At 39.3% G+C, this 25647-nt stretch overlaps 1 protein-coding gene across 3 annotated transcripts in view; it reads left to right on the top strand.

Moving 5' to 3' along the window:
- LOC121944261 (tenascin-like) overlaps window positions 1–21239 on the top strand; it is a 110036-nt gene extending 88797 nt beyond the window's left edge. For all 3 annotated transcript variants that reach the window (XM_042488001.1, XM_042488002.1, XM_042488000.1), the window contains 2 exons: window positions 3704–3867; window positions 20902–21239. In XM_042488001.1, coding sequence (XP_042343935.1) covers window positions 3704–3867; window positions 20902–21012 — 275 coding nt within the window. In that variant the 3' untranslated portion in view covers window positions 21013–21239. The remainder of the gene's footprint in view (window positions 1–3703; window positions 3868–20901) is intronic.
- Window positions 21240–25647: the final 4408 nt, after the last annotated feature.

Genomic DNA, 25647 nt, shown 5'->3' with positions numbered 1-25647 from the left:
ACTTTGCAACTGGATACTGGACTTTCTCACATGCAGACCCCAGACCCCATGCAGTCACACCTCTTCTACATTAGTGCTTAACACCAGAGCCCCCCAGGGCTGTGTGCTCAGCACCCTCCTGTTCACACTGTGCACCCATGACTGCTCTCCCAGACATCAGGAGAACTCTAATGTGAAGTATGCAGACGACACCACCATCGATGGCCGTATTACAAACAACGATGAGAGTTCAAACCGGGAGGAAATCAACAATCTTGCAGAGTGGTGCACAGAGAACAACATACTGCTCAACCTCAGTAAAACCAAGGACATGATTGTTGATTTTAGAAAGAAGGAGACAAAGAGACATACCCCAGATTACATCAGTGGAGCTGAGGTAGAGCAGGTGAACAGCTATAGGTTCCTTGGAATTACTATCACTGAGAACCTATCTTCGTCATTACACATCACCACCCAGATTAAAAAAGCACAGAAAAGGCTCTACTTCCTATGGAAACTTAGGAAGGCTAAATTCCAGAGCAAGATCCTGATTAACTTCTACAGAGAAGCAATAGAAAGAAAAAATAGAACGAAAAAAATACTGACTGGAAACAAAACAAACTAGCATGGTTCGTGCACGGCCCAGGACAGGAAGGGTCTACAGCGGGTGATTAAAACTGCCCAGAACATCACTGGTTCCCATCTACAGAGCATCAGTGACTTTGTTGGTGAAGTGAGGTGTCTGCACAGAGCCCAAAGGATACTGAAAGACAGCAGCCACCCCAGCCACAGCCTGTTCACCCTGCTGCCATCTGGAAAAAGTACAGAGGTATCTGATGCCGAGCCACCAGACTACATAGCAGTGTCTTTTTCCAGGCTGTGACACTCAACTCCTCCTTCAACGCCAAAAAGATGGAGCAAGATTAATTAGAATTTCATTTCTTCTAAAGAAGAACGTTTAAAAAAATGACAATGAATCTACCTTGTGCTTTGCAACTTATCCTTTAACTTTTATTGCCACTATGAACAATTATATACATATGATATGGGGTGGCTGTAGAGCGGGTTGTCCTCTTATCAGATGGTTCGTAGTTCGATCTCTGGCTCTTCCGGTTTGCATTCCAAAGTATCCTTAGGCAAGATACTGAGCCCAAAATTGTTCCCGATGGCACCTACATTGGTGTGTGAGTGTCTATGAATAACTTCAAACTGAGTAGCAGGTGGCACCTTATGCGTGAATGTGTTTGTGAATGGGTGAATGAGACATGTAGTGTGAAAGGGCTTTGAGTGGTCAAAATGATTAAAAAAACACTATACAAGTGCAGTAACAGCCATTTACATTTCATTGAAAACGATATAAACATCCACTGCACTAGGATATTAAATCCCTCCCTCTGAAATCAAAACATCTTTTAAACAAATTATTTACAAACTTCAATTTTAAACCCACTGCAATTGAAATAGGATATTTTTTATATTCCAAACAATATTGTATACAGGATGGATGGATGAATGGTTTTGTCAAGCTCTTTCAAGCTGACCTACATGGTCACATGCTTGGGTTCAGGAGTGACTAAATACAGAAAGTGTTTTACAGGATTCAGAATGCAATTTGATGACATTAAGGAGCAGTGATGTTGTTTTTGTAGGCCAACATTTTTTTTTTCCACTGGATTTTGCAGAAAATAAGCTTTGTTTCAAACATATGATACTTACATGTTTTATTCAGCAAGATAATCTTCTGAAATGAACACCACTTTTAATGTTTAATGTAAGTGTAAATGCAATTGCAGCAGTAAAAAGTTGATATGTCAAAAACAACCCACAGTCACATGACTTCAATGTCAACACGGCAAGGCTGTAAAGCTGAGCACAGCATGGTGACATTCTATAATCTCATTCAGTCACTTGCCAGCAACCACCTTTTTAAGAACATGTAAAAGTTTCAAAATTCAGGAGTGGGGTATTTACTGACGTATTTTATGTTGTAGCACAAAACGTGAAAGTCTTTAACTCATTGAGTGCCAGCTCTATTATATCATGGAAAGTGGCTTGTGCCAGCTTTTCTGGCCATTTTGAGTCATCTTTCAAGACCCACAGAATATTTTGTACAAAGACTAAAAACACAGAATAGCTTAAATGAAAGAAGAAACTCCCTTCTTCATCATGGAAAAAAAACGTTTGTTTGCACCTTGTTCCATTCTTGATTTATGGGAAGTTGAATAGAGGCTAGTTTCATCAAAAATACAGCTTTTTTTCTAGAAAGCTGAGAAAATACATTTTTGTGAAAGGGAGTCTGTCAAGCAAAACAGTGATTTGAATGTTATAATTTTGCCTTCAGTGTCATAAAAGACATCTGAAAACTATATTACAAATGTGTGTAAATGTGTAAATGAGCAAAGTACAGCACAATGCAACAAATCATGGCCCCAGTTCAGAGACAGAAAACCCACAAAATAGAACCAGAGTCCTATTCCATTATTCCTACCTGCACTATTCGGGCGACCGGGCCTGCTTTGAACACTCTGATTGTCTCAAAGTAAACGCTTCGGACCCTGTGGGACACTCAGTCAAGTCGAGATTCATGATAGTTTCTTCCAGCGTCTGCTGGCAAAACTGGCAACTTGACCCTCTTTGTTTTTTGGGGGGCATTTTATGCCGATATTGAATTGATGTAGCTTTGTTGCTGTAGTTTCGAATCACCTCCGTACAGATCGCTCTGCTCTCAGATCCCAGCAGCCTCAAAATTACACATAGGGAGCGTGAGAGTGCCCCCTTGTGCCAGCCGCCGAAAACACACTTTGACAAATGTGTCAATGGCACTCAATGAGTTAAGCTTGTGTTAACCACAGACTTAATTTTAGGCATAAACAGGAGTGCTAACATGCTGACTCATTGCTGGGTTTTAAGGCTCATTCCTGCAGCACTATGAAAAATGTTTTTGACGAACTAAATCTAGGGAAATTAAATAGTAAAATGAAGCCATAGAACATAAATATAGTATATTGTTATCATACGTATTAAATTACTTTAAAATAATTGCTCTCTTCCTTTTTTCCTAATATCATTATTCTGTGAGGAGGTGGGTTTCTTCTTAATTTTGTACAGTTTTGTCTTTTTAAAAAATATATGTATCAAATGTATTTAAAAGTTCTTATTATTATATTTAATACATTTCTGAGCTTTTCAAAAGGCTTTCTTTATGAAATATTTTTTTAGGATTTTTTTTTTCAATATTATCATTCATTTAAAATCTTTGTAAAACACTCAATCATTTTAAAAACTGAAACTTAAGAGGGCTCATACCTGCAGCACTATGAAAAATGTTTTTGACAAACTAAGTCTAGGAAAATTAAATAGTAAAAAGAAGCCATAGTACATAAATATAGTATATTGTTATCATACATAATAAATTACTTTAAAATAATTTCTCTCCTTCTTTTTTTCCTAATATTATTATTCTGTGAGGAGTTGGGTTTCTTCTTCATTTTGTACAGTTTTGTCTTTTTAAAAAATACATGTATCAAATGTATTTAAAAATTCCTATTATTATATTTAATACATTTCTGAGCTTTTCAAAAGGCTTTCTTTCTAAAATATTTTTTTAGGATTTTTTTTTGTTCAATATTATCATTCATTTAGAATCTTCGTAAAACACTCCCTCATTTTAAAACCTAAACTTAAGAAGATTAACATTTTAATACAATGTTGTGTTTCTTTAAAGGCGACTCTATGACCTACCACCATGGCCGCCCATTCTCCACTTACGATCATGACAATGACATTGCTGTCACCAACTGTGCCCTGTCCTACAAAGGAGCCTTCTGGTATAAAAACTGCCACCGTGTCAACCTCATGGGACGATATGGAGACAACAGTCACAGCAAGGTACAGCATGTCTATAGAGCAATTACTCTATGTCCTAAAATTGACCCTTAGGGCCTTCCTGGGGTCACTGAGGCTCCCTGAGGTAAAGGTATTTTGAGGGTTCCTGGAGATGGTTCATCTGCATTTGAAGGGGTGAGATTCTTAGTATCTTTAATGGGTTTTCCGTGTCACTGAGGGATTTCCACTGGTTTCCTTTCACTGTTACACTGTTATATTGTTAGGAACTATCTCAGTAAAGAAAGTACTCTCACATATTGTATATGCACTAAAACTTCAAAACTATTGAAGTCTTACAAAAAGGCTGTCTTCCAGCATTGCTAGGAAGCTGATGTACATCCAGTGGCAAATGTTCAGTGCCAAAGCAGGAAGGTGTGTTAGCGTATGTAAAGAGGGGAAGGTTGGGTTCAGGTAGGGGTTGACAGTACTGCATGGTTTGTACACGAAAATTGATTGTGGTATTGATTTGGGGACAGAATGGTTGAATAGTTTTCTAGTCTTAACGGCTTCCACTGCACGTCGAACAGTTCAGGCCTCCAAATCAGCCATTAATTCCTGATAATGGACACCTTGTCACTCATTGTCCCTTACTTTAAGTGTCATCACTGTCACATGGGAAGCTCAACTATCATACTTTTTCATGTAACACATTAAACAAAGCAATCTCCACTGCAAACTTTCTGCTCACTACAATCACCAATCTCCATCACAGTGAATGAAACAACATAAATCAGCACTTGGTTTGTGGTGCTCAAAGTGGCAATTAAACACATTTTCCAGAAATCACGACCCAGTTACTCAAGATTGTGAGCAATTTCATGTAGTAAGTGTTTTCTTTCCACTGAACTACACCTGCCAATTGTATCACTGTGCAAAAGGATGGGTTCATCTACTGCTAGCTCTCCTAACACCACTGAGCTACACTATGTGAACCACAGTATCAGGCCACAGCTCTTAATCATTGAATTCAGGGGTTTCATTCAGTCCCATTTCCACAGGTGTATAAAATCAAGCACATAGCTACGCAGTCTGCCTTTATAAACATTTGTGAAAGAATTGGTCGTTCTAATTGGCCGCCCACTGAATTCGAGCGTGGTACTCTCTCAACAAGTCAGTTTGTGAAATTTCTTCCCTCCTAGATCTTTAACGATCAACTGTAAGTGGTATTATTGCAAAGTGGAAGCATTTAGAAACCACACCAACCCAGCCATGAAGTGGCAGGCCACATAAAGTTACAGAGCAGGGTCACCGAGTGCTGAGGCGCATAGTGCGCAAAAGTCGCCAAAGCTCTGCTGACTCAATAACTGCAGAGTTCTAAACCTCCTGTGGCATTAACATCAGCACAAAAACTGTGCACCGGGAGCTTCATAGCATGGATTTCCATGGCCGAGCAGCTGCATGCAAGCCTTACATCACCAAGCAAAATACCAAGCGTCGGATGGAGTGGTGTAAAGCACGCCGCCACTGGACTCGGGAACAGTGGAAACGTGTTCTCTGGAGTGACAATTCACACTTCTCTATCTGGCAGTCTGATGGACTAGTCTGGCTTTGGTGAATGCCAGGAGAATGTTACCTGCCTGACTGCACTGTGCCAACTGTAACGTTTGGTGGAGGAGGGATAATGCTATGAGGTTGTTTTTCTTGGGTTGGCCTAAGTCCCTTAGTTCCAGTGAAGAGAAATCTTAATGTTTCAGCTTACCAAGACAATTCTATGCTTCCAACTTTGTAAGAACAGTTTGGGGAAGGCCCTTTTCTGTTCCAGCATGACTGTGCCCCAGTGCACAAAGCAGGGTCAATAAAGGCATGGCTGGAAGAGTTTGGTGTGAAAGAACTTGACTGGCTCACACAGAGCCCTGACCTCAACCCTATCAAACACCTTTGGGATGAACTGGAATGGAGGATGTGAGCCAGGCCTTCTCCTCCAACATCGGTGTCTGACCTCACAAATGTTCTTCTGGATAAATGGGCAAAAATTCCCACAGAAAACAGGCAGACATCTCTACAGCTGAAGTCTCCACCACTCAGCAACACACACCAAAACAGTTCAGATTGATCACCAGAACTACACATAAGGGAAGATCTATGTACTTTTGATTTTGGGGTCAACGGTCCCTTTACACCTTGTCTTAAGCCTAAATCAAACCTACATATGCACTAGTCAGTTTATTTTACACAACCACAATTTTTCCCAAACTGATCCATACCATAGCTGCCACATTCATATTGTAGAAAGTATTGGACATAAGTTTTGGTCTTAGAACTGTCTAATATTGATGCTGTTGTGAGGAGATAGGGTTGCTTTTATTGTAATGTGAATCTGTGACAGCAACATGGCTGAGGACCTCCACATGGGCCTCTCATATATTACCTGTTCTCCTGGAATTAGTTTTTTTGCCAGTTTAATCAAACAAAACATCTTTAATATCAAACAAAAGTAAGAATATGAGAGAAAATAAAACTCACTGAAACAAAAAAGCCTTTGCGTTTTACACCAGCTTCACATTGATCTGAAATGTTAATTGTAGCTCAGCTGCCTGTCAGCAGTCGCCTGGCTGTTTATACCGGCAGCGCATTCTCCAAAGTAGTCAGCTTGCCTCCATGTCTCTGGCTGTGCATCTGCGTCTGTGGGTGTGTATATGTGTGTCTGTATGCATCTCTGTGAGCTTGTCTGTCAGTGTGTGTCTGCTTGTCTGCCTCCCTCTTTGTAGACACAAGTGACAAACATTCTGAAAGCATTGGATGCATATTTTTCATCATGATAAAATCATTCATATCATATCTATCCTTTATATTGTTCATAATAGAGCATTTAGTGCATTTTCCTGACAGATTCACTCACGGCTCATGAAAAAAATAGATAAGACACTGCAGATTGTCAGTCTGAAGTCTGCATTTGCGTCCATTGTGAGTGGCTCAACAAGGGCACAAAAAGCAAGCAATCGGTGGCCCATGGAAAATGAGTGCATTTGTTCCAGTGTACAAGTGTGAACCCGGCGTATTCTTTTGTTTAAAGTTCTAAAACAAACATCTTGAAAGGACAGTTTTTTTCAGCATTGCGTTCCCATTGGCTAATGGGTTTTTGAGTAGCAGCTCAGCGCCTAAGGAGTGCCCCAAATCGGACACCGTAAACAACGGCGGCATTTGTCACCGGATTCCAAATGAAGTGTAAGTATTGAACATATCTATTGTCTGTGCTGTACTAAGTGTTCTGTTGTGAGGATATCATCAGTTCAGTTAGAAGTAAAGCTAAGCTGTACTACGTATGTAGCTTTGAATGTTTACCAACTTGCTATCAATCAGTAGCTAGTTACATAAGCCTATGTAATTATTTAGTGTGTGTTTGTGTGTGTACATGCAAAACATGTGCCTTACCACACCAGCCTGTAATTATTTCTGGTTATATATAGAAGTGCATGCGATGGTAGCTTTAGGAAAAAAGCATGAATGCTTGGTGTCTCACTTTCATCCTCTTCCCTCTTTAGAACAGTGTAACATTTCTTGACACTTTCCCTAGACTTGTCTCATGCACATCGCCTGCAGTTCAGTGAGAGTGCAATAAACATTGAAGGACAACATTTTGGAATTTTACAGTCAATAATATGAAACCACAAATTGTTGAGGTTGTTATTGATCTGATAATACACACTGTGTTGTAAGAGTGTTGGTGAATTTGTACAATTTAGCAGCTGTGAATATAATATATACAGATGTTGATGCATAAGATGCAATGTAAGCACTGCTAAACCGGTTCATCTTTATAGTTATAGTATAGTACGTGTTTCATTATTGCACAGCAAAAAACAAAGTCAGTGACAGCAGTAACTTTACAGCCAAGTGGATGACATTGCAGATCAGATGATTATTTTCGTCTGGCCTTTCCTAGTTAGGAGAGACTTTACACACACTGTACAATTATTGTCAAATTAAAAGATAAAGTTGCTGGTACTGGTGCTGCTATTATCAACAGGGGTAGTCCCCACTGCAAAGCTGAATGCATTTAGAAAGTCTCGTTGACATGAAAATTCTTGCTAGATCTAATACCACAGCGTAGTCTGGTACAGCAAGGAATGCTGCAAGCTAGCTGTTTTGCTCTAGGCTGAATTTCTGTATTGTAAACAGGCAATCCTCACTCTAACTACCCATGTTCTGTTCCATTTGCAGGAGGGTCAGCAGAAGGACTGCACGAACCTCCATGAAAATCGCAGTCACTTCTGATATTGCTGAAAGATGCCAGATAAATGTGATGCATTTTTGTGAGTATTTTGTTAATGCTGTAACTCTAAATAGACAGGACATTTCAGAGCAGCAAACACATCTAATGAGTTTTACGATCTGTATGTCACTATTTTCTCACGGAAGATTAGACAAGAAATTGTTTTGGCCCACTAACACCTAAAGTAAATATTTGATGTACATATCAACAATAATTACATAATATGAAGCTTATTGTAACTACTGTCAAAGTCATGTCCTGTATTGACAAGCCAGGCCATTGACAAATACTCTGCTCAGTTATTCATTATTTGATTTGATTTTGATTTTGATAAGGAACTTATCATTTCCAACCCCTTCTCAGCTATTCATCAGTAACTCATGAACTTTATTTCTAACAAATATTCATACATATATGTCGCTCTGCATTTACACACATTTACATATGCATACATATGAAACATATTATGTGTACGTACATACGTACATGCATGCACCTGTACACACACAACCACACAATATACAGTTTGTTAACAGTTATTCAAGTTGTACATACAACACAAATGTCATAGTGTGTCACCGATAAAGACTTGACAGTTGTCAAAGTCTTTCCTCATTCTTATACCTCTGGAAAATGTTCTGCTTGCCTTTTTCATCCAAACCATTCCATAATTTTACTCCCAAAATACACATACTCCTCATCGTTGTACGAACACAAACTTTCTTTAAATTAAGCTTTTGTCTGAAATTACAACCGCCCACCCTGTCAAAGAACATTTTTTGTTTTTTACCTACAAATTATTTCTTGTTCTACACATCAAAAATAGAGAGATATCGTGTTCACAGAATCCTACATTATTCACCATCCTTATGGTCCTATTTTGCAGAATACATGACGGATGTGGGCTGCTTTTGTAAGAGTTACTCCATGCTTCCACACAGTAATTTAAAATACGGCAGTGAACAATACAGAATGCATGGTGTTTTATGTTCCTTGTTCTTCCCATTACTGAGATGCTCCTTGTCAGTTAAGCTTGCACGTGTTTGATTAAGTTTCCAGCTCATATCCATGGGTACCGAATACGTCACTCCCACATTTTTTGGCGCTAATTTGTGACCGATAGCAGACTTAAGCCTCCTGCAGAATGTGAGATTTCTGCAATCTTTCTTGCAGTCTTTAGTGCAAGCCACATTGTGCTACATGGATAAAATAAGAATAAACTTGGGCATGATATCAAGGTTGATGTGTACAGACTGTACGAAGAATCGCAGGCTACGACCTACGTCCAACGATGTATGCGTCATTCATCTACGCTGCTGTAGTGGTAGAGAAAAATGTAAACAAACAAATCCAGCCTTCACTGTAGCAGCATTTATGTGTTTCAGAAAAAAATCAAAAGAGGCAAATGTGGACACGGTCATGGCTGGGGGAAAAAAGGCTAACTTGGCACACCAGTTTTGCAATGAGAGCTTGAAGTAAGTATTAGCATCTATTAGCATTTCACACTGTCGCGCTGGTCAGTGCATCATTCATGTTGCATTTATGTTCGCTGGTTAGATTGTAACAGCTGTCACACCGTGAGATTCTCATCCAAAATATCTGACACCTTCAGATATTTATCCCAATCTGTCTTTGATTGCACAACCATGACAACGGCCACTCTTGCACCTCTCTTACTCTGCAACTTAGGACCAACGTTTTAGAGTCACGACCAAAGATATCACCACGTTTCTGCCACTATGGTTGTCCTTCGTCTGACACAGCCCAAAATCTACAGCTCTAAGTGTATCCTACCAGGCTTTACCCTGAATACCATGACTGCAAGCACAGCACATCTTAATGAGACAGAGCTTTATTTGCATGGGACTAATATTACCTGGCGACCTCATATAATTTAGAATTCACCCCCACGTCTGTGTTTCATGCAGCGCATTCGCGCTGCATAAGCAATATTTGTATTTTACTTGCATTTACTGACAACTCAGTAGGTTTCAATGCACAGTTAAATCGAGCTACAGTTAGAGCTCGATTAGTCCATTTAATTGGACTACTGTCCTTCTCTCAGTGTACAAGCAGGGGGGGTGAATCCATTTATTGATGAAGTATGTGTGGAGATATGCACTTCTTCAGCTAAATGCAAAATCACTATTATTTATACAGTCTATGAATATACACCGCATCACAATTATAACTATTTATTTATAACTTCAGAGTGGAAAACTGCCGCGTCACATATATATAGTCAAACAATGCTGAGCAAACTCTGCCTTCATTAATAAATGAAGTCAATAAAAATTTATACGCTATCAGTTTAGGAGTATACTGTATTTAGAATATTTTCACCCTTTTACCTTGGCGTAATACAGCCCTTACCACTGGGGATTTAAAGCTGTTATATCAAAAACACCAGACTCCCTTGAGAAAAACAGTCATTTTACTACACCAAATGGCAGATCTGCTTGTTTACACAAGCCTGGAATGTAAAGGGGCAAATATTCAAATATAGTGTAAACTTAAACTGATATAAATTTTAGGTGGCTAGAAGATGCTTTGCTGTGTACCCGTCCACAGCAGGACATCGTTTAGCTTCTGTGCAGGTGTTGTGAGACTGTACTTTATTTATCAAAGGAGGGGGTGGGTGGACTGTGATTTTTTAAAATTTTAAATACATTTAAAATACTACATTTTCAAGTTGTATGTCCCTCACCTAAGCCAAAATTAAAAACGTAAATCTCTCCTCAGTGCTTAATTTTTTTTTTAAACGCCTGACCCATTTTGCAGCACTCCTTTCCTTCTAAGAAATATCACACAGTCCCTTGGGGGCTGGCACGGTGACAAGGAGCATGTACCGAGTGCCTGGTCCAGTCACTAAGGTGACGGAAAAAACCCAAATCACAAGCAAATCATGCCGATTCATATGTGACTGATATTATTCAGTGACCTCTGTGTTTGCCAGAAATTTGAAGGTAATTTGCCCTGGAAGTTTTACTTTACATATTATGGTCATGGCTGTTTCGCATAGGATTCGCATAGGATTCAAACCACAGATGTCCTCCACAATTATTACTTATTACTCCCCACTGTTTGCTTATTCTGCCAATCTAGATGCTCTGGGATGGAACAACACTGTAATTCTGGGTTTCTCTGAGGACTGTTGTTACATCCAACAGCACAACATATTCTGGGCAAAATGTATGAACGTAATTTATTTCATTTCAATTTCGGTTTCATAATTCCTCCATCCATCTTCTTCTTACTTGTGGCTGTGGTATGCAGCTCTGACCGGTCACAAATATGGCGGCGCTAAGGCACAGTGATGTCACAGTGATGTCACATGGAACCCATTAATACTCTTTATATACTCTTCCTATCAATTCTTACTTATACCTGAGTGTTTTGGGTTTTTTTTACAATTTACAAACAACATAATGTTTGTTTTGTTTAAAGTGTCCTAACATGAAAAGAGATGGGATTAGAATATTTGACTGCCTGCATTTCAGTGTTACAGGTCAAGAACTGGAGTATTTCCACTATGCCTTTCTAAGATATACTCGCGAGTACTTGGATTCTCCCTATATATGGCACTGCAATCCTGCTACCTGCCTTGGACTACAACTCCCACCTTGGAATATTACCCAAGAAAAAAGCAAATGGATCATATGAATTAGTTAAGCATGAAGCCATGTTATGATATAGACACATGTGTACATGTAGGTGATGAACATATAGGTAGAAATCAGATCAACAGCATTTCAAAATGAACTATTCCAGTAGTGTTTATCAAAGTAAAAAAAAAATGTTCCTTCAAGTATTAAAGTTTATTGAAAACATCTTTCATTGCCAATCGTAATGTAAACACTTTTATCATCTAATAATCTAAGGTACCGGAAGCTTAAAAGGAAGGAAGGTCAAGAAAGTGAAGAACTACGTTGACATTCCAGCACTTGAAGGAGCTTTCCTGCAGAAAGAGTTGCTGTCTGGAGTGGGATCGCCATCAGTTAGGTCAAGGAGGCCTAGTGATCCCAGGTTCCTTGCAGTTCTGTTCGGTATTACTCTACTACCAGTGGAAGAGATGTTGCAGACATGAGCCAGCATATGACCTGGTGATACTAAATAAGTGAAATGTGCAATATTTTATATAATAATTTTCTATTTTTTCAGCACCATGCTATCATGGAAAGCATGACTTTCTATGACAGAGAAGCACTCGGGAAAAGGTGTGTGGGTTTTGGACTGAATGCAGCAGACCACAAGAGGGTCCCCACCAATGGCATTGCTGAGCAGCCAGTCAGACTGTCTCCAGAGGGGAGAAACAAAACTGAAAGCGCCGGACGAAGAGAGGGAAGAGAGCCGGTATCAGGGTGAGGCTCACCCAACTTAGAGCTTTTCCTCTACCAAGCCTTCTTCTGGCTAATGTCCAGTCACAGGAGAAGAAAGTGGACGAGATGTAATTGAGGCTCATTCAGCAACGGGTAATCTTAAACTGCTCTGCGCACATCTTCACAGAGACATGGTTAACCCCTAACATTCCGATCAAGCTGTTGCACTGGATGGGTGGACCTTGTTGGGAGCCATAAAGACACAAGACTCTGATGCAAATTCAAAAACTACACTACAGGAATTGAATGATGCCACCAGCAGCAACATGCCTGAGCAACCGGATAGAATCTTCATAGCACCTAATGATCAACTCATCCTACAACTCCAACGATGTAGCAGGATCAAGGACAAATATAATTTCATTTTTTTTTAACTTTGTTTAAAACTTTGTTTAAAAAAAATACTGATTAATCTACCTTCTATCTTATTTTCTCATTGTGTGACTTGTTACTTTTAAAACATTGCACACTGTATTGCGGTGATCCATAATTAAATAAACGCCATCTGGTTACTGTACAGTTCCCTTTTCCCTTCAATCCTATAGCCAAAATGCTTCCATTGCATACTGTGATATTTCACCAGAAATAGTATGAAATAACTACGTATGTACTAGGGATGTCCGGACGAAGTTTTTTTGCCCCTGATCTCGATCCAAGCCATTTGATATTGAGCATCTGCTGATACCGAATCCCAATCCAATACTTGTTTTTACCAATAAAATACAACTGTGCAGAGCACAATTAAAGCAGGCCCAACTTCAAGTTATTAAAATCAATCCAGTCTATATGCTGACAGTTTAATAGCTCTGCTATGTAATACAAGAAAAAATGTCTGCATCTTTACAGAGGGGTTAACAGTTAGACATTGTATTAAAACATGCTTGTAGCTGCTGCCTTTTTGAAGTGAACTTTAATGTGTCCGTATGTGAACTGCCCAGGTGTTGCGGTTGATTTCCGCCTCTTTCATTCTGCCGATATCAAGTTATTAAAAAACATTTAGATAATTGATTATTGAATTCATGCTGATTCATCCACATCTGCACTGAGCTGCATCTAAAAATCATTGGTAGCACTTGATAATACAGCCTGCAACTTACAGTGTAATTACGTGGAACTAACAGGGTACTTTTGAGGAATAGGCATGGAATAGACCCTTCATTCATTCACCTCTGTAGCAACAGGCAGGCTGGAGAAAAAAACAAACTTACCTTTCTTCAGCTCCACAGAAGGCTTGTGCTGTCATCCGAGAATGAAAAAAGTAACATAATACAGTAATCTAACATTGTCACAGACAAATATTAAGGTGGATTAAATGCAGTTATGCTATATGAAGTGCTAGTAAGAATGTTTTTTCCCACAATTTCAAATATAATGTATTAAAAGTTTAACTTGTTATATAAAAATCTCAATTTAATACTAAAGTAAACAAGACCATCAGATTGGCTATTTCTGAATAAATACTATTGTTATTCTTAAAATCAACATCCACTGTTCCCTTTTTTTACCCTGTATTTACACAGTACTTACATGGGTGCGAGCTGGATAATGGAGTACCCACTGTTCTCCTTTCTTACCCTATTCCTACAAGGTATGCGCCTTGTACTTACATAGCATTTACTCAGTGCTTACACAGTATTTACAGGGGTGCGGGCTGGATTATGGAGTATCCACTGAACCCTTTTCTTACCGTGTACTCACATGGTACTTACAGGGGTGCGGGCTGGATTAAGAGTATACCACTGTTCTTCTTTATTACCTTGTACATACATAATACCTACTCTGTACTTATATAGTACTTACAGGGGTGCAAGCTGGATTATGGATTATCCTCTGTAACATTTTCTTAGCCTATTCTTACACAGTGCTTACCTTGTAGTTACAATGTACTTACCCTGTACTTACACAGTACTTACAGGGGTTCAGGCTAGATCATGGAGTATCTACTGTACCCTTTTCTTACCCTATTATTACACAGTATTTACTTTTTACTTACAAAGTACTTACCCTGGAGAATACGGAATCTCAAGAATCTTAATGTGTTGTGTAACCCACCGAGGGGTTACTAGAGTACTTATATATGTTTGGTCAAACCAGTATTCTAGTATCAATAAAGTGATGGATACCATATAAATGCATTCAGTACATCAATAACTGTTTTAACAGTTTGTCAGAACCTGAACACATAACATAAATTCCATTGAACTGGTTGTTTGACAAAACTAAATTGCAAGGAAAGAAAATAGTCTCTGAGGGCTGCGGAGTTCAGGATTCCTGTGTCTGTTCCTTTAAGTTCAACTTTGCTCCTTTGTTGCAGTCAGTTCAGCTAGCTTCAGTCAAAAAGGGTAGTGTCAAGTCAGTTCCAGTTTCAACTGTCTCAGTTTTTAGTCAAAATGTCTTGTGGGCTTCAACAGTCCTGCCAGGGGGAGGAGGGGTGGTTCCCTCCTCCAGCAAAAGATGATCTCCAGCTCCTCTGGGTAAGGAATTGGTCTGGTTCAACAATGGCTTGCCATCTCCTTCATTAAGAAGAGTTCAAAGTCCAAAATCTAACGATGTTTCCAGGGTTTCTCAAAACCCAGCCTGTGTAAAAACAAGGCTTTTTCTTTGAGTCATAAAATCCAGATCCTCAATGGTCGTTCTGAATGTCATATCAAAATTCTCAAACACTACTATAACACAATAGGGTCAAATAAATGAACTGTTTTTAACTACACAGCATCTCTTGTGTGGAATATTTCATCCATTTTATATCAATCATGAATTATTTTCACCCTTTTAACTATAAAATATGATTATTAAACATTTTAACCATGAATTTTGATTATTTAACATTTTAATAATGAAATTGACGTGTTTCCTTTAAAACCATAATCTGAATAACAGTACCAACATCATGTATCTTGCATACATCACATCACATTCAAGGTTATTTTAAGTGCACATGTTCAGGTTTCTCTTTTCTTAAATACACTGCAAATTAAGAGCACGGACAGTGAATAACAAGGCAGCCATGTTGTGTGTGCACATAACACTTACAAAAGCACAATATTGAATCCTGCATCAAAGTAAATAGCTGAGATACTTGCATTTCATCATTTCAATCAGGTTATCGATACAGAAATGTGCAGCTTTAACTAGAGTTCAGTGGGAAAAACAGAGGCTTTCTGCATCACCTTGTGTCTACAGACAACACTTGCAAAGTACTTAGCCTCCATGCTAGCTGAACTCACCAAGATGCTGCCAAAGGTGATAAACTCCTGGTGCATAGGTCCTGGTTCACTTCTTCCACTTCACAGATGCAATCTCATCTGTATTCAGTATTTCGAGCAAAGTTATCCCCTACCATTTATTGCTTTCATCCAGTTTCTGACTCACATAGCCCTCATCCACACATTGGGTTTCTCTCTGTACAACCGAACTTGTACGTTGGAGAGGTGGGACTTATTTTTCCCTCTCCAATAGGACAACTGCATTGCCTCATTTAACCAATGAGAGTCAAATTTCTGCAAAATTACTCAAAAATGACACATTAAACAGTGAATAATAATCGGAATAAAGTGAAGTGACAGAGCTAAATGGTAAATGGTAATGGATTGTACTTGTATAGCGCTTTTCTAGTCTTATTAACCACTCAAAGCACTTTCACACTACAATGTCACCTTCACCCATTTGCACAGTCACACACTGGTGGCCGAGGCTACCATATAAGGTGCCACATGCTACTCAGCAATCATTCATACTCACTCACACTCCAATAACGCAGCATCGGGAGAAATTTAGGGTTCAGTATCTTGTCCAAGGATAATTTTAACATGTTGCCTGGAGGAGCCGGGGATCAAGTTTCTACTGGGTTATAGTTGTTATTTCAAATAATATACCCTATTAATGATGCTTGTGGTCCTGACCGCATCACTTAAGTGCTCAAATGATGTTTAAGCACACTCTCAAATGTAATCAACCATCAAAATAAAAACGTATAGTCAAAATGTATTCATGTTCAAGATTCTAGCAATTGTTATCTCCATTTCATTGAAAACACATGGAGTCTGACTAATTTGTGGAAAACAATCAGTCACATCAGTAGAATCCTATATAAAATGAAATGTGGTTTACTACTCCAGCAAGTAGGTCAGACCTTAGCAACAACCTAGCAACAGACACATTTTCTAGTCCCTCTTCAGTCCGCTGGCCAACTTGTGCATATAGCCTACTTTCAAGAGATCATGGGGTTTCCCACATGAAATAAATACACCAGATAAAAACATGTGTAAATGCTTAGCCTGCTCAGTCTTGTTACAACTAAGATATCTGCAGACAAAAAAACATTTTACATATACAGACATTTAGTGATTACACCCGCAAGCTTTACCTGTATTTTTTAGGCTAGTAGCTCCATGTCACGGCACAGCTGATGGAGGATACCAGAGGATGACAAACACTCCAAAAGCTCAAGAGCAAGGTAAAGTCTAATGTCAATCCAAAAGTCCAAAAAGCAGCAACTGGCTTTGGATTAAAAGGAAGGACAACAACTGGGCAGAGAGATAAAGACATTTGGTATGCGGTCAGGCGTAGGCCTGGCTCTGCCATGCAGAGTCCGCTGTGGGATATGGAGGGTATGGAACAAAGGGGGGTATACCTGGGACGTCAGTTACAGTGTTGAGCCCTCTGGAGCGTTGTGGGCTAAATCAATGAAATGTCAATGAAGCAGGGTGCCCACCTGATGACCCCAATGAAGGACCTATATCCTTCCCTTCACCACTCCACTCAAACTGCTACCTTCAAGAGCACCAGTTACCACAGGGTTTGAAACATCTAGTTCTATTAGCTTAACAAAAGACAAAATTAATGAAAAAAGATGGAGGTATCATCATTTCCAATTCATTTTGTTTAGCCTTTCACATTTCACTGCGGTCCCAATCACTTTGCCTATATTTCCCATCATGCCTAGATCTGGACTAAGTGGTTTTTAGTTTGCAGATAAGTTTTCCTTTTTCTGGTCATACACACAAATTTCACTTTTTTGTGAGTGTTTATACATATCTGTACAGAACATGATAGTTTATGCTGATTAATGTTGTATTTGTGTTATATATTTTACACCATATATGAGGTGGCTATTACTTTTCATTTGTCCACCTGTATTTACAAACACATAGTTTTCGTAATCAATATAGTGCTAATGATATTATACGTGCTGCCGCCCACTACTTGCATTACTGTGGTAATAATTATCTACTGGAGCAATGATTCAGAAACGGTGGAGAAATTTTCTTAGTGCTGGCGCAGGTGTGCTGTAATGAATATTTGAGCATGTTTTAAAAGTCATGTGGACCAATTATATTGCTTGGTCTGAACAACTTCTATAACGAGAGAATGCATTTTCTGAAGAAACTGCGGGTTTGAATGATCAGCTTACGCTACACTACAATGCTCATGCTGAATAGCTTACACAACGCTAAAATGCTTGATTGAATGACTTGAGCATGAAGTAGTATGACAACACTCAAAGACAACATCAACCCAGCCACAGTCTTTTCACCCTGCTGCCAAACCACCAGACTTCAAGGCAGCTCCTTTCCCCAGGCTGTGAGACTCTACAACTCATCCTTCAACTCCATATGATGTAGCAGGAACAAGGACTCTTTTTTATTTGATTTTTTTAATTATGTTTAAAATGACTAATAAATCTACCTTGTACCTTGTACATATAAATAGGGCCTAGCAGGGAACTGTCCTGTTTCATAAGTGATGGAAATATGTATTCTGTTAAACGTGTCTCCTTGTATGTTATACTGTGGTAAATGTTGCCATTAAACATATAGGTGTTACCCTAATATATCTTCTGTCAATTTGCAGGTGAAAGAAAAAAAATGATGTGGTTGTGGGGCGGTTGGGGGGGACAATGGGCCAGTTCAGAGGAAAAATGCCAGGGCCAGAATTTGGCTCCGAGTGCAACCTGCTGCCATCTCTATCTTGTCTTAACACATTACAGCCTGATACTGAAAGTCAAACAGGTCTCTTGAATTCATATAATTTCTTGCTCATCATTTAATTGTTGAATATACTCCTTAAAGTCTTGTCCATTTGCTAGAAAAGTTCTGGCATTCCACTGTAGAATAAGGAATACTTCACTATACTGCAATATGGCGTCATTGGGAAGAAGCATTTTCTGCAACAATTCTACAGTCAAATCTTCAATGCCCAGATTTTCATCTTAAGCTTCAACAATAGTCTTAAGCCTTGATCCTTTTTTGTCTGTCGCTTTGTAACATTTAAAATCTTCCCAACGAAAGCCCCAAAGCTGAATTAATTACAATCAAGGTACAATCCTTTGCTGCACACTTATGTAAACACTTTATGTGAATATGCACCAACAGCGGTCTGAGACAGTTTCTTGCAGTCTCTGTGTTAAGAGTGAATGAATGTGGCTTTTCTGTCATACACTGCTCTATTGCTTATGCATGTGATAATTTGCTTTGTACTTTCTATCTTTGGTTGTGTCCAATTATTATGATACAGAACAGAAGTAAGCATGTCAACATAATGGTAGAATAGCTTGCCTGCTCTAGATGAGAGGAAGGCTGAATGCAGTCAGAGAGGACAGACTGGCCAGTCTGTGTGGGTTTGTGAGAGAAAACACATATATTACAGTATATTGATGTATTTTTTTCTCCATCACCGTTGTTATTCAGCACCTTCACATCAAATGTGATGGTTTGTCTTTGTGGTAGGCTATTTGTCCCTCCTCCACTGTGATTGAATGGCTGAAGTGATGGTTACAATGCAGAGTTTTAACCAAATTTGATGATTTTTCACTGGAAGCACAGAAAAAAAAACAAAAAAAAAAAAACGCCTACTTACTGCAAAATACATGCAGAGCGCCTTGTCGTGCTGTCAGTGTTTGTAGTGTGGCATAAAAATGCACCGCTCCCATTGCAAAGCATTTATAAAAGACAAACAAACACAAAAAAACACCAGCCTTAGAAGAAGAAGAAATAAAAACGTTGGTGGACACAACTCCTTAGAGCACTTCAATTTAGCAGCAGCTTCAAAAAAGGCATTACCCATGTTCCCCAGCACAGTTAGCACATCTTAGTTTTGCCTTGCGTTGATCTGCCACAATCCCAATTCTTTGACATGAAAAGCATGGTATTAGATTAGGAATGTACTCTGACAGGAAAACTCATCCGATCATTACTTTGTCGAGCATGTTTCCTTCAAACTGAAAAAGCACAGACAAACCATAAACTATTTTACCCTGATCCCTAATCAGAAGGTGCACTACTACAGTTAGTTTCACCCTCTCTCCCCCACATAGTTGTTGGGAAAATCTTTACTTCGTTATATCGAGATTTATCTGAAAGGGGAAACAACCAAGCATGAGTGACAGATCTGCAGCCAAGCTATACCTACCTAACTTTAAATTTTACTCTTTGGCATTTACTTTACTTTCTGTCTAGTTTGATCCCCATAAATAGGGTAAACTAAGATTGCTCCTATTATCTCCCACTTACTAGTTAGTTAAACAACTCAAAAATGGCACCTAAACTCTCCATTTTTCCACAATCACTCATTACTCTCTGATTCTCGTCCTTTTATTGCCCCTTAATTTTCAGATAAAGGAACTTACACACTTATGCACATATACACATTATGGAGACAAAGGCCTTCGTACATTCCAAGATTTAAAGCAGCAGTATGACATACCTGGTGCTTCTTTCTTCTTTTATTTAAGACTTAGTTCTTCAAAGAAAGCTTATGGAGTGCCCTGGGACAGATAACTTGACTCTTTGCATTGTCAATCTGTTATATTTAATGCAGATAATACTAGAGGCCTAGCTTCATCTTTATACAATTTTTTTCATATAGATGTCTTGTGCGTCAGACCAGTTGGCAAAAAGACTTATCCTGAGGTGAACTGCCCTAGAATCATATTTTTTCCATCATAAAACCGGCCTCAAGATGCCTACATAAGTAAAGTACAGATATTCCCATAAATACATAATTATTGTAACAAATTAATAATACTGTGTTACATTACACCACTGCTTTAATATACAGTCTATGGTCAGAACTGTAAATAAAAAGTCAGGTAGCCCAAAGTAGAGAGCTGGGGGCATGACTGCAAAACTGACAGTGTGAACTCTGTCAGTTTTGCAGTCAGACTTTGATCAGTGAGAGAGAAGCAGAGGGAACTTCAAATAAAGGACATAATCAATGAAAAGTAAAAGACCAAGAGTTCTTCCAGTTACACAAATAATCTGTTTGCAAGATTGAAAATTTACTTTTTAAGATAATGTTTATTTTTTTGGTTTGTTTTTTGCTTTTTTTTAGTACGGTAAGTTTTTTCTTTTTTTTCTCAAGTTGTTATTTTTGTTTGATATTAAAGAAGTTTTGTTTGATTATATTGGCACAAAACTAACTCCATATTCCTCTCCTCCTCTCCAGGGTGTGAACTGGTTTCACTGGAAAGGCCATGAGCACTCAATCGAGTTTGCTGAGATGAAGATCAGGCCATCTAACTTCAGAAACCTGGAGGGAAGGAGAAAAAGATCATAAATGATCCAACAACAACAACAACATCAACAACACTACTATTACTCTGTCTGGACTCCCCATTAAACCACCTCGACTCCCACACCCACACACTCTGCAGCGACCAAAGCCACTGCCAAGAGCCCTGCAGCCTTCACACAAAACCAACTCATCTTCCCTCCCCCCATTTGTTCACAAATCAGCCTCGATTTAATAACCCCTCCCCCTGTGATATGGTTGTAGAAATACTGCCAGTGCAGAAATCACTGGCAGTATTGCATGTCACAAATTGGACTTACATCAAGCCCACACAGATTCTACTCACGCTACCAAGAGGAGAGCAAAAACAACTATATCTCACCTTCATCCTCTGATGCAGCAATTTTGGGGAGGGGACTGTGCAGCTCGGGCATTATGTTGTTTACAGTGATTAATACAGTTCCCTATTTCACGTTTGGTTTTTTTACAAAAAGGACAAGGCTGTTTATACAAGTCTTTTTTAAGTCCAGAGCGTCTTTGCTAAAACCGATGATACAGTGATAATTCAACTGGATTATCACAGATATTCTATTTCCTGTACAGCAGTGTACATATAAAGATCTGACTGAAACATTTGAAAAGGGATATTCCTCAGATAGCACTGATCAGATGTCTCCATCTAACTTGCCATGTGTTTGTCTTTGTGCTTAACTTGTGTCAGTGTCACTTTATCCTCCCCAAGTCCCCATATATCATGCTACATCTGAAGTGATAAAGCTGGAAATGAAAGCGGAGAAAAAAAAATTGTATGAAAAAATATTTTACCCACCACATCCCATGTCCATGTGAATGGCAATGTTTTCAGTCATTTAGTATGCCCCTAGAAGCATCATGCTTCAGCAGCAGTATTGGAAAGAACAGAGAAAAGGAAAGATGATGTGTTTCTTTTGTTTTGTTTCTCTTGTGAATCCGAGGCAGGACCTGTTACTCAGTATATATAGAAATGTGCTGATTATATTTCTCCTTTCTTTTTGCAAAATGTGAATACAATACATATATGAGAATATTGTGACGTCAATGCTAAAAAACGTGAAAAATGACCAATTCCAATTGAATTTGACCGGACAAAGACAGGTCTCTATGATGATGTTGATGACAAAAGTGTTTGAGGAGGTCAAAGGTAGAGTTAGTGTTTTTATCCTCCTAGCCCCCTCAGCCCCCAGGCCCTGCCACAGCAGTGTACTAAACCACTGACCTTCTGAAGACTGCCCATGGAAATGAAGCTTGTTTTTATTGTTTTGTTGATAACTGGGTGAACAGCAGGTGTGTCTCTGTAAACTGTATTACAATAAAACTGTTTTAAAGAAACATGTTGAGGCATTTGTCTTGACTCAAGGTCCAGTATTTAGCTTTTTCTAAACTTTATAGCCCATGGTCATGGGTCATGGTCTTCCTCACTTGATGAACATTGGCTAGTTGTCACAGCACGTTTTAGGTCACGAGTCAGCTTTTGCACAGATTTTAGGGTGTTGAATGATTTGAATGGCTTCTTCCTGGTGGAGAGGAGCTCATATGTAGCCTGGGGAGGTTTTGTTTTTCAAACAAAGCAACTTACTTACAGGGGCAAACCTGGGAGGGAGGCCAGAGGGTGGGCATTAAGTTTCCTCCAACAATGTGTTCAGCTGATCAGTGAATGAGTACCAATCCTTCTAAGGTAATGTTAGCTTCCATTCGATCGGGGTGGTGCTCATTGTAGAGCAGCTGATGACAGTGGAGAGTGAGGGCAGTGGGCATGTTTCAGCCATGATACCATGGCTGGCAGCAAATCCAACTGATAATAAGATAAAAGTCACAAAAAAATCCCATCATAAAATATGCCAGTGCCAGTATTTTGTGTCCTTTTTTTTTTTCTTTTTTTCTCAAAAAATGACCAGTTACGGGTGGGGGTGGTGATGTTTCCAGTCAGTATGCTTTATATTGCTCCTCTAGAAGTTAACCAGGATCTTGCTCTGGAATTTAGACTTTCTAAGTTTCTGTATGAAGTAAAGCCTTTTTCTGTGCTCTTTTAACCTGGGTGATATGTGATGACTAAGAGGTTCTCGTGCTCGTGCTGTGGCTGTAATGATTCTATGCCCCCCGCTCGCCCTGATCGTGGTCTGGTCCTGGTTGCGCCGATGCTGTGATCTTGCCTTTGGACAACTCCCTTTCAACATATGCATGAGACTGTTATCATCTCTCTCAACATCATCATAGAGAGCAATTACTAATTTCACACTTACCATTATTGTAATATGACATGCATCTGTTTCTATTATTGCTGTGCCCCCCCCCCCGTACACTGTACAGCCCTCTGAGGCAAACCATGTTTTGTGATAATGGGCTATATAAATAAAACTGACTTGACTTGACTTCTCAGTGATGCTAATTCAAAGGAACCTTTAGCTGTTTACCTGTAGTAAGTAGAGTTGAAGGGTTTAGGATCTAACCCTGTGTGGCTCAATTTATCCTTTACCCAGGCTCAACTCACCCCCTCACCAGGTGCAAGTTGAGCAAAGAAACCACTTTTTTTGTGGAAAGTCATATTTTGAAAACTGTTTATTTTAGATCCAAAGTGATTATTTCCAGGGACCCACCACATCTTCAAGTATTTTAGTTAGTTTTCCCGACATGCCATGACTTTGGAGGTGCTTCAACTAAAAATTAGCTCAACTTCCCCATCACACACCCACCCCTTACGGTGCCAGTCCCAGCTCTCTTTCTAAATATGAATACTCTATGAATAAAGACTGAATAAAGGGCAAAGCATATTAAACAACAATTAGTTCATGTACTTTTATTGGATTAGAGGCATTCCATGAATGAGGATGAGTATTAAATCACTCGTACTCCACTTTTCAAGTGTTCTAAACAGTTAGGGCAATAGGGCAAAAATAACAGTCAGTTCAGTTTTATTTTATTTTACTTATAAAGCCCATTATCACAAAACACAGTTTGCCTCAGAGGGCTTTACAGCATATGCCATCTCGCTGCCCGTAGACCGTCACATCATCTCAGGAAAAACTCCCCAAAAAAACCCTGTAATGGGGCGAAAAGAATGGTAGAAACCTCAGGAAGAGCGACTGAGGAGGGATCCCTCTTCCAGGACAGACAGACATGCAATAAATGTCATAAATATCAATTAAATTACAGTAATGACAAAGAGGAAAGAGAAAGAGAGAGAGAAAGAGAGAGGGGGAGCAGGCACAGCAATAATGGTAACAATAGCATATCATATAAAAATAGTGATAGGCATAAAATGACTAAATACACTCTATGATAGCACGTGATGTTACGAGCAAATATTGTAGGTGTTGATAAGAGTCCCATGCATTTATTAATAGTGGAGGCATGATGCATAATAATGTCAGTAGAAAGCACGTTTAGCAGGATCACTGCATCTGTGTAACCAAGGGCCCATGGTCAAGGTGAGCCGGAAGTCGGTCACAGCACGAGCAGGGCCAAAGGCAGGGTCACAGCATCAGCACAGCCATCACCACAATCCAGGCGCAGCAAAGATTGCAGCCAGGATCTGGGGAAAATAAGAAACAAGGGAGCGCATATGCTCCAGAGAGGCAATCGAGTTTGTGTAATGCAGTAAAAAGACAAGAACTTTTGCAAATGGAGGGAGCAAGAGAACAAAAAAGGAGCTCAGTGTATCATAGACAGCCCCTCTGCAGACTAAACCTATGTCAGCCTAACTAGGGTCTGGTCCAGGCAACCTGAGCCAGCCCTATGTAGTGGACTGCCTTGGCGTGGTCTTTTTATTTTCCCCTTGGGAAACTCCAGAGTTCGACTTTCCCTATGCAAGTGGGGGACACATCAAGAGACACTGTTTTAAGAACCAAAAGCATTTAACAGAGGGTTAACTTTAATGAGACTCCCTGTGGACATCTGTTAAGAGGACCTGCTTTTAAGCCACAAAAGGTGTCAGCACTTGACACTTTCCATCTCAAGATGCTGTGAGAGTACACAACAAGATGTAAGACAACAAGATGTAAGACATCTACATGACCTCCTGGGGTCACTCAGACAAGCAAAAGAACAGTCGTTTATCACCTTTCCTTGACACAAGGACTGAAGTTTGGTGTAGATGACTGGAGACACACTTCTACCAAGAATTTGGGAAGGACAACATGATTAGATGATGACCCTCATTCTGAAATTTAATCCTCTGCCTACCTGTCCCTCGCACACTCTCTCTGTCTCTCCCGTTCTGTCTCAATCCACACACGAACAAACAGACAGATCTCCTCCACTCTCATGTCTTAGTTTCCCCCTGCTGAGATGACAAAAGGCAGGACACGTTGTAAACTCATTATGCATTCTTGTGTTGAGACTAACACTTGACAATCACTAGGACCAAACTTGTGAATTAAGGTTAACCTAATTCCCTAAGCTTTCTCCTAGTAGATAAAAGTTTGTCTCTGAGTTTTGATGAGTAAGTAGGACCAAATCCCATTCCTTTATCATTTAATTTGAACAAGTTGGGTAAGAGCATGTTTTATTCCCTTTCTGTGATTGAGCCATACTGCCATCTAGTGGCCTTAGTTATCAGTAATTCCATAACCAACTTTATAGTTGTATCTTTTTTTGCATTCATTTTATAATGTTAAAAGGTAGTTCTATATCTAAGTAATTACC

Source organism: Plectropomus leopardus, chromosome 6 (genome assembly GCF_008729295.1).
Source record: "Plectropomus leopardus isolate mb chromosome 6, YSFRI_Pleo_2.0, whole genome shotgun sequence".
Lineage (NCBI taxonomy): Eukaryota > Metazoa > Chordata > Actinopteri > Perciformes > Serranidae > Plectropomus > Plectropomus leopardus.
The sequence above is the reverse complement of the archived record's forward strand: the minus strand, read 5'-3'. Positions and strand labels throughout refer to the sequence as shown.